This window comes from Siphateles boraxobius, unplaced genomic scaffold, assembly GCF_051911475.1.
Source record: "Siphateles boraxobius isolate OS27281-9 unplaced genomic scaffold, OSU_SipBor_1 103, whole genome shotgun sequence".
Taxonomy (NCBI): domain Eukaryota; kingdom Metazoa; phylum Chordata; class Actinopteri; order Cypriniformes; family Leuciscidae; genus Siphateles; species Siphateles boraxobius.
Window position 1 is genome coordinate 915,722 of NW_027508704.1, and position 10,094 is coordinate 925,815.

Here is a 10,094-nt window from a genome sequence, read left to right on the forward strand (position 1 = left end):
TAGTATAAAATACATTTCAGAGAAAGCTTTTCTCAATCTTTTCCACTGGCCAAATAGTATTTTTAATTTTTATATTTCCAATGGATACAGATTGTGCATTATTGATCATTATTTGCATGAAAGTATTTCCTCAGTCCATGAGTTCTGCTATTATCATGCGCTGAGCAAACATTAAAACGCAGTATGCCACGGGAAAAGTGTTCGAGCGCAGCGCATCCACTACAGATATTTATATGTATTAGAAGAATATAAAAAATGTTGTATCTTCTCGTGATGATTTGATTTCATTTAAGTGCTTATCTACATTAATGAGAATGGCATATTTAATCTAAATGTGTATATCAGATGTAAAACAGTTGAAATCATTATTTATGCATTGTGAACATGCACTGTGTTTATGATTAGGACTTATAATGAATATTAACGTGTTTTTCCCCGTGTTGCCTCATATGTTCATACGCATGTCTCAAAGTTACTTACAGATGTACTTACACATTCTCCCGTCAAGTATGTTTTTATAAATCACAACTAATGCGTGTGAAGTTGCGTACGCTCTGTTTTGTGCGACGCAACAGATATAAATGAGACCCTTGATGCACAGAATTCCTTCTTTTGTCTCCCAATCTGTGGCGTTTCTGTTGCTCAAAGCTGTTTGTGTGTGTGTTCTGAAGGAGTTGAACAACCGTCTGGCCGCTGAGATCACGAAGATGCGCTCGATGACGAGTGAGGACGGAGGAGACGCTGGCGGAGGCATGCAGGGGAAGGAGCTGTACGAGCTCGAGGTCTGATGCTTTACCTTTATATATGCTGCTTTCCCCACAGCTGTCTCGAGAATGAAAACCTCATGCTTGTGTTTCACAGGTAATGTTGAGGGTGAAAGAGTCAGAAGTGCAGTATCTGAAGCAGGAGATCAACTCTTTAAAAGATGAGCTGCAAACTGCCCAAAGAGTAAGAGCTGCGCCTTGCATTTATTTACATTTATGCATTTAGCAGACGCTTTTATCCAAAGTGACAGGTTTAGGGGTTTGCATGCGATATCTGTAGAGTTCATCAAATCACACTCTAATGACTTCAGTCTCAAAATAATTGAGGGAAAAAAAATCATATTTTTGTTTGCTTCATTCAGCACACATTCATGTTTAAAATACTCATGTTTTATTCAATATACACACACGCTGCCAATCAAAAGTTTGGGATTGCGAAGATTTTTTAAGTTTTTAAAAGAAGTCTCTTCTGCTCACCAAGGCTGCCTTTATTTGATCAAAAAAATTAAAATAAAATAAAAATAATATTGTGAAATATTTTTACTATTTAAAATAACTGTTTTCTATTTGAATATATTGTAAAAAAAAATAGATAAAATAAGTAAATATATATATATATATAGATAAAAGATAAAAGGGATAAAAGAAATGAATACTTTTATTCAGCAAGGATGCATTAAATTGATCAAGTCCTTTTCTGAAAAGAAATTGTACACTGTTGTTTTCAATAGTTTACGGGGTTGGATGTATTTTTGTCATTGGTTGTTGCGTTAAATCTTACCCGGATACAATAGTGCTATTTTCTGATTGGCTATTGTGTAGCTCGACGAACAACACGAGAGGAGACGCCCTTGATTCCTGCCGGTTCCACAGTGAGAGCGGCGCGGCCAGAGTTTTGGGCGCTGCCGCATATTAAATATATTACAAATAGTTTTTCAGCGTGAGAAATACAATGTGTGGCGGGAGAGCGTGACAAAAGACCGAAATGAGTGACTGTCACGCTCAATGCGTGACACTTGAGAGCCCTTAAATTTGATCAGAAGGAACACAGTACTATATTAATAACCTGTGCCACGTCTCGTCATAGAATTAAAAATATGCGAAGGATAAATACAAGTACATCTAGACGGAGCTGAGCATCATACGGGCCATAAAATACTATAATAACCCCCCCAAAAAGGCACTTTTAATTATAAACAAGCCCAAAATACAGCAGGACTTTTATTTTGAAATGTCTGTGCTTTATTACTAAGAGCCACACATTTAAAAATCTTACAACATAAACACCATGAAGTAAAGATTGCCATAATTAATCAACAATCTGTTGGCATAAATGCACTTTATTCATTGATTGCAAACGGCTCTGAAAGCATGAGTGCCGTGTTTTCACCTTCACATTTAATTCAATTAAAGCCTTTTGAAGTTTAATAATCACATTAGGATCTATTTTTCGCCTTATATTGTTTTATGTCCTTAAATTTGATCAGAAGGAACCCAGAACTGTATTTAATATTAATAACCTGTGCCACGTCTCGTCATAGGATAAGAAATATGCAACGGATAAATACAAGGACATCTACACGGAGCTGAGCATCGTACGGGCCAAAGCGGAGCGCGACCTGTGCCGGCTGCGCGAGCAGCTCCAGCTGGCCCACAATGCACTGGGGGACCCGGCGCTGGAGGACGTGGAGCACGCCGGTTACGGTACGCTACTCCGTAATGAGTTACTGTAATTGAATAACTTTTCCCTCGAGAAAGTAAAGTGAGGGATTACATTACAGTTACTTGGCTGTAGACTCCCAGCAGTGTGTGTGTGTGTGTGTGTGTGTGTGTGTGTGTGTGTGTGTGTGTGTGTGTGTGTGTGTGTGTGTGTGTGTGTGTGTGTGTGTGTGTGTGTAATTGAGCTAAATAATATGTATAGATTCCTATGCATTTTATGAGGTGGCTAAATCATACGACCTCACTCGTACAAATTAAAATACATACGAAATGTCATGAGATCCGACTGGTATAAAAACTAAAACAATTCTATATAAAACAATAGTCAAAATATACCGTCTGATGTTAATAAGTATGTTTATTGTGTAACCTTCTCCCTTTAAATTTTGTTTAAGCGTAATTCATGCAACTTTATAGTGTTTGCAAGAATTAAAAGAGCAGTTTCATGTCGATCCGTGTAGTTTTCAGCTGGTGGAGGTTGATATGGGATTTAGAAAGTAATAAGTAATTAATTACTTTTTAGAAAGAGTAGTTAGTACAGTAATCTAATTACACTGATGATGTAATTGGTAATTAGTAATTAATTACTTTTCAGTGTAACTTATCCTGCGAACTTACTACTGAAATGCATCGTGCGTATGAACGCATGTTAGTGTTTGTTATGATCCATCATAACTGTCTGTCCTTTCAGATATCATGAAGTCCAAGAGTAATCCTGATATCTTAAAGATGGCGGCCGCGGCAGCCAAGCGCTCCGAGCGCACCCTGAGGTCAAAGGTGAGTCTCAGACACGTGACCCTCAGGTTAGCTATAGCGAGTTATAGTTCGCTCAGGGGTTTTCAATCCGCAAACCCCAATCTTCATCTTCAAGCTGTACATTTTTATACATACAGACCCAATTTATACTGTAATATATATTATAATATTTTGAATATTATAGCTTTTTATATTTTATTATTTTTATTACACTTTTATAATTAATTTTAATCATTTATTTTTTAATAACACATTTATATTTTAGTTAAATATTTATTTTATTAATTTATTAATGCCAAATTTGTATTTTAGTCCATTTTTTTTATTTTAATCTTTTTAGTATTGATATTTTTATCTATTTTTTTCTTATTTATTTATCTTTGCTTCATTTCCACAACTCTCTAGCACTTTGTATTTTAATTAGTTTTATTTCTTTAAACATTTTTATTATATGTTTATTTTAATCTATTTTTTTACAACATTTTTATTTTACTCAAATATTTATTCTATTCATTTATATAAAAATTGTATATTTTTATTTTAATCAAACTTTAATTTTTCTATTTTAATTAAAAAATAAATAATTAATCTTATTTTTTTTAAAACTTTTTTTATCATCTTTTATAAAAAAAATATTCTATTGATTTATATCAAATTTGGATTTTAATCTTTATTTTTTTATTTCAAATATTTAGTTTTGTATATATTTATATCAAATTTTAATCAATTATTATTACTATTGATTTCTTATTCTTATTACTTATTTTTGCTATTGATTTCTTCTGCATGGGTTTGAGAGCCCCTGCGCCGCTCACGCCCCCTGCAGGACAGCACGTGTATCTCATGTAAAGTGTAGTTGTGCTTGTACCGCTGGGAAACTGAACTCTTTGTGTGCTATGTGTTTTGTTGCACAGGAGAAAGCCTGGTAGGTAGCGGTAAGACACATGACTTTTGCACATTCCCCTCTCTAACACACAGTTCCATGTGTGTGTGTGTGTGTGTGTGTGTGTGTGTGTGTGTGTGTGTGTTCTCCTCCGTTTTTCCCTCTGTTCCCAGTCTGTGAGTCGTGACATGTCCTGGGACAGCTAAAGACTAAACCCGAAGACCGTTTGACTTCTGATTTTAGGTAAATGTCCTGGAAAGGGACCGAACGCTTAGATCAGGGCTTTTCAATCTTTTAGATGCGACGGACACCCATAAATATTAATGTATAAAGACCCAATCTATACTGTCAGAAAGACATTTTATAAGTATGTTATATTATTTGTAAAGTATTTAGTTTATGTAGTTTAGTATTTATATGCATGCATATATATAATATAAAATGCATAAAAAAATAATAAAAAATAAACAGATTAAAATAAATAATTATATAAATAATTATATATATATTAATTATATTAATAAGTAGTATTTATTAAATAATAATTAGATTAAAATAAATGAAAATAATATATATTTGATTTTCATAATAAATTTGTATCTATTTTTATTTATTTTATTCAATTATTAATGTTTTTTATTTTATTCCTTTATCTCAAATATATCAACTATATTTTAACTTTTAAATGTTTAATTTAATATTTTTTTATTAGTTATTTTATTAATTAATTAATATACAATTTGTTTGAACCTATTTGTTATTCCTTTATATCAAATCTTTTAAATCTAGTTATTTATTTTAATCTTTCCCCTTGTGTATTTTAATTTTTTTTATCTAACTTTTACAATCCATTTTTATTATTTATTTTATTAATATTAAATGTATTTATATCTAATATTTATTTTATTTCGTTTATATCAATTTTATTCCTTTTAATCTTTTATTATTTTATTGCACAGTTTTTGCTCCCGTTGCTCCACAACCCAGTTTAAAGACACTTTTCATAGGCGACTTTTTTGTGTTCAGATTCATGCATTGCCAAACAAACAGATCGCTTTACTTCTCCCATCATGCATGCGGTCGATCCCGAATGAAGGACTGTTCACGTCATCTCACGGCCTCATGTGTCCGGCAGAGAGAGCTGGCGCGGGTCACGGCATGCTGGTGTTCCAGGCTCACGGGGTTTCTTGGTTTAATGCAATAGTAAACGCTAGGGCTGCCCTCCACTAAAGACGTCTCTAGTCGACTAGTAGTCGTTTATTTAAGCCTTTAGCCGACTAATCACGCGTTTATATTAATAAGCCATAAATCATAATAATGCACCTTTTAATTGCCTTTATAAAATACTTATAGCTTAATCAGCGCTTAAATTCGAACATAAAGCTTGCAACACCTAATGATTATAAATGTGTCGTGAAAAAAAACAGAATTGGACTGTCGAAACATTTGAATAATCATTTATTGATAATGTTTTCTGTGTTTTCGGCTGCAGAGATTAAGTCACGATGCTGACTCGTCATATATGCTCGTTTCATACAGATTACATAATCGGAGAATATTAATTTTCCACTGGAATCTGTTCATTCAAATGTAGACATGTCAAGCTTTCTATAGATATATTTCTCATGTCTGTGAAGCAAATATACGCTGAGTTTCGGTTCATTTATGTGATGCGCTCAAGTTCAAGATCGACACAAAGCGCCATTATTTTACTAAAGCACGTTTTGTGTTGTTGTGAGTTTACAAAAATTATAGTCGACCCCTTACAGTTTGCATCACTCTTATGATTATCTGTATGACGTATTTTAAAGTCCCTGTAAAGTCAAAATGAAGTATGTGTTCTATGTTTGTCATATCACAGTAAAATGTGTTATTAGCCACCCAGCCAAATTTGAATGATAAAAAAGCCGGCAAGTACATAAAATAAGCTATCAAAATCTTGAAAAAATGAGCAGTAGTCTCTGCTCTCAAACGCTGGGGGCGTGTCCGCTGGCTGCGCTGAAACCACGCCCTCTCGCGGTAAAGCTGCCGTCGCCACACTCAACTGTCACCCGCTACAGCCGGAATGGATGCTCCTAGCAGCTTATTAGGTTAATTATAACATAAGCGCACAAGGCAACTTACACTCATTGGTGGGCACGCACTGCTGATGATGTCACCAGGTGTCGGCGCGATGGGAGGATGAAGGCCGAGGCGGGAGATAGTCGTTCGGCCCCTTTCACCAGTAACAGCGGATTATCAGTGAATCCCAGTTGTCTCCGAAGAAAGTTTATAAAACTATCCCGTGTAAAATGATCACTACAGAGGTGGGTTCTGGTGGTGATCCTCAGCTCTCCATCAAGGTGGCTCTTCACAAAATTAATCCACCTCTTCTTGATGTGATCGTTTTTAGGAAATTTAAATAAGGACACCGATCTGTTTTGTACGTGATCGCATCCAGGTAGTACGCATTTCCGTGACGAAGACATAGCTAACTAGCAAACTGTAAGCTGTAGTAACTAATAATACTGACAGTAACTCGCGATTGAGCGGCAAACTGATGCAAATGTGCTCTATTTATATTGTTAGTGGAGCGGCCAGCCTCAGGGGCTCCAGTGCATCATCAAGTAGGGGCGGGGCCAGGAGCTCAGGGGCTCCAGTGCGTCATCAAGTAGGGGCGGGGCCAGGAGCTCAGGGGCTCCAGTGCATCATCAAGTAGGGGCGGGGCCAGGAGCTCAGGGCTCCAGTGCGTCATCAAGTAGGGGCGGGGCCAGGAGCTCAGGGGCTCTAGTGCGTCATCAAGTAGGGGCGGGGCCAGGAGCTCAGGGCTCCAGTGCGTCATCAAGTAGGGGCGGGGCCAGGAGCTCAGGGGCTCCAGTGCGTCATCAGGTAGGGGCGGGGCCAGGAGTTCAGGGCTCCAGTGCGTCATCAGGTAGGGGCGGGGCCAGGAGCTCAGGGGCTTCAGTGCGTCATCAGGTAGGGGCGGGGCCAGGAGCTCAGGGCTCCAGTGCGTCATCAAGTAGGGGCGGGGCCAGGAGCTCAGGGGCTCCAGTGCGTCATCAGGTAGGGGCGGGGCCAGGAGCTCAGGGCTCCAGTGCGTCATCAAGTAGGGGCGGGGCCAGGAGCTCAGGGGCTCCAGTGCGTCATCAGGTAGGGGCGGGGCCAGGAGTTCAGGGCTCCAGTGCGTCATCAGGTAGGGGCGGGGCCAGGAGCTCAGGGGCTTCAGTGCGTCATCAGGTAGGGGCGGGGCCAGGAGCTCAGGGCTCCAGTGTGTCATCAGGTAGGGGCGGGGCCAGGAGCTCAGGGCTCCAGTGTGTCATCAGGTAGGGGCGGGGCCAGGAGCTCAGGGCTCCAGCGTGTCATCAGGTAGGGGCGGGGCCAGGAGCTCAGGGCTCCAGTGTGTCATCAGGTAGGGGCGGGGCCAGGAGCTCAGGGCTCCAGTGCGTCATCAGGTAGGGGCGGGGCCAGGAGCTCAGGGCTCCAGTGTGTCATCAGGTAGGGGCGGGGCCAGGAGCTCAGGGCTCCATTGCGTCATCAAGTAGGGGCGGGGCCAGGAGCTCAGGGGCTCTAGTGCGTCATCAAGTAGGGGCGGGGCCAGGAGCTCAGGGCTCCAGTGCGTCATCAAGTAGGGGCGGGGCCAGGAGCTCAGGGGCTCCAGTGCGTCATCAGGTAGGGGCGGGGCCAGGAGTTCAGGGCTCCAGTGCGTCATCAGGTAGGGGCGGGGCCAGGAGCTCAGGGGCTTCAGTGCGTCATCAGGTAGGGGCGGGGCCAGGAGCTCAGGGCTCCAGTGCGTCATCAAGTAGGCGCGGGGCCAGGAGCTCAGGGGCTCCAGTGCGTCATCAGGTAGGGGCGGGGCCAGGAGCTCAGGGCTCCAGTGCGTCATCAAGTAGGGGCGGGGCCAGGAGCTCAGGGGCTCCAGTGCGTCATCAGGTAGGGGCGGGGCCAGGAGTTCAGGGCTCCAGTGCGTTATCAGGTAGGGGCGGGGCCAGGAGCTCAGGGGCTTCAGTGCGTCATCAGGTAGGGGCGGGGCCAGGAGCTCAGGGCTCCAGTGTGTCATCAGGTAGGGGCGGGGCCAGGAGCTCAGGGCTCCAGTGCGTCATCAGGTAGGGGCGGGGCCAGGAGCTCAGGGCTCCAGTGTGTCATCAGGTAGGGGCGGGGCCAGGAGCTCAGGGCTCCAGTGCGTCATCAGGTAGGGGCGGGGCCAGGAGCTCAGGGCTCCAGTGTGTCATCAGGTAGGGGCGGGGCCAGGAGCTCAGGCACTCCAGTGTGTCATCAGGTAGGGGCGGGGCCAGGAGCTCAGGCACTCCAGTGTGTCATCAGGTAGGGGCGGGGCCAGGAGCTCAGGGCTCCAGTGTGTCATCAGGTAGGGGCGGGGCCAGGAGCTCAGGGCTCCAGTGCGTCATCGAGTACCCTTTTAGCCCCGCCCAAAAAATCCATAAAATATCAATGGTGAAAAACTGTTTAACGGTTTAACTCCACAATTCAGTTCTTCACAGTTCACAGTCTTTGTAATGTGTTTTAGCAATACATTTCTAACATTTCTAATGTGTTTAGAATTTTTTTTTTAAATTGCCTTTACAGGGACTTTAAGTGAAATGCGAGTAATCGCGCCTGTAATAATGCAGTAAACACTAATAATAGCACACATTTATCTAGTTAACAGACTTGTAAAGTTGCTGCTACTTACGTTTCAAGTGATATTAGCCATATCTGATGTCGATAATGTTTGTAACGATCGACACTTTTTCACGTTTTTTTAATTCTGCGATTAAACGACTGATATAATTTTTGCTCTAGTCGACTAGCGGTGATAGCACTGTTAGCTGGCAGCCCTAGAAAAAGCATGAAAGTAATTCAATAATCATGTTTTTTGGGGTTGCTTTGGAATGTGCCATTTATTGACTTGCACAAAACGTTTCGAAACATTAAATCTGAGTATTTTCTCTTTTCATCCGTCCTCAGAGTCTGAAAGAAGGATTGACGGCTGAACAAAGACTCCACTTGTTCGAGGACACGAAGGACACGAAGGACTTCTGATTGGCCGACCGGCTGCACGTCAATAAAACACCGTATTTTAGCCCAGTAATTAATCACTTAGAGACACACTGATCACAGCCTATATTAAACATGGTATGAAGTTTGAGTTTTATGTCTATAGTCTGAATTTCATGCACTTCAGTTACTGTGACATTTTGTTTTGTTGGTTTTCATCGCCATGTCTTAATGTAAATACTTTGTTTTTAATGAAGCATCTATCATGCGTACACTAAACACGATTGTGTGAGCTACTGTTTTAACTCTTTAGTGTGTGTGGATAAGTCACTACGTAACGACTCGATGCTAACGAGCGGTAGAGTAATCATGCGTATGATGCTAGATGTGCTCAAGATTCGTCAACGCTTGCATTATTAACTCCGAATGTCTTCAATAAAGGACCAATAATGACTGTAAGACGCACTAAAGTATAAAAACATGGTTGTATTAGACTGGCGTTATGAATTAATAACAGTCCACTCGTGAGAATGGGAGTTTTCTTGTTTCTTCAAGCTGATAAAGTCTGTAGTGTTTGTTCAGTGGCAGTTCTTTGTATTTATTTAAATATTATGAATTTTTTGTCTCACATTTCCATTCATCTATACATTATTGTAAATATACTGCAAATGTACACGAACTGACAACAGGTTTATTAGCAATAAATATTTTTGCACCCTCTTTCTCACTGATTAATGTGTCATTTATTTATTTTCCATTATTATAATTATTATAAGCCATCTATTTGTATATTTGCAATGAAGTTATATGACAATTAGGGCTGTCAGTCAATTAAAATTAAGCAAATTGATTGCATGATGTGCCAATTAATCAATTTAGGCTAAGAAATGATTCCGAAAGATAATGTGTGTGAGGGTCTGTGAATGAGTGTGTGTACACACACACACTTAAATGGAAGCCCCATAATATATCATCACAAAGTCATGCTTTTGCTAATCTTA

General features: G+C 40.6%; 1 protein-coding gene across 8 annotated transcripts in view; it reads left to right on the forward strand.

Moving 5' to 3' along the window:
• Nucleotides 1-9,813, forward strand: part of mprip (myosin phosphatase Rho interacting protein) — an 85,846-nt gene extending 76,033 nt beyond the window's left edge. For 3 of the 8 annotated variants that reach the window (XM_077245652.1, XM_077245655.1, XM_077245657.1), the window contains 6 exons: nt 672-782; nt 862-948; nt 2,306-2,468; nt 3,175-3,260; nt 4,296-4,365; nt 9,064-9,813. In XM_077245652.1, the coding sequence (XP_077101767.1) occupies nt 672-782; nt 862-948; nt 2,306-2,468; nt 3,175-3,260; nt 4,296-4,328 (480 nt within the window). In that variant the 3' untranslated portion in view covers nt 4,329-4,365; nt 9,064-9,813. Of the gene's footprint in view, nt 1-671; nt 783-861; nt 949-2,305; nt 2,469-3,174; nt 3,261-4,153; nt 4,175-4,295; nt 4,366-9,063 lie in introns of all 8 variants that reach the window. The other 5 variants (XM_077245651.1, XM_077245654.1, XM_077245656.1 and 2 more) reach the window with 2 other exon arrangements.
• The last annotated feature ends 281 nt before the right edge of the window (nt 9,814-10,094 follow it).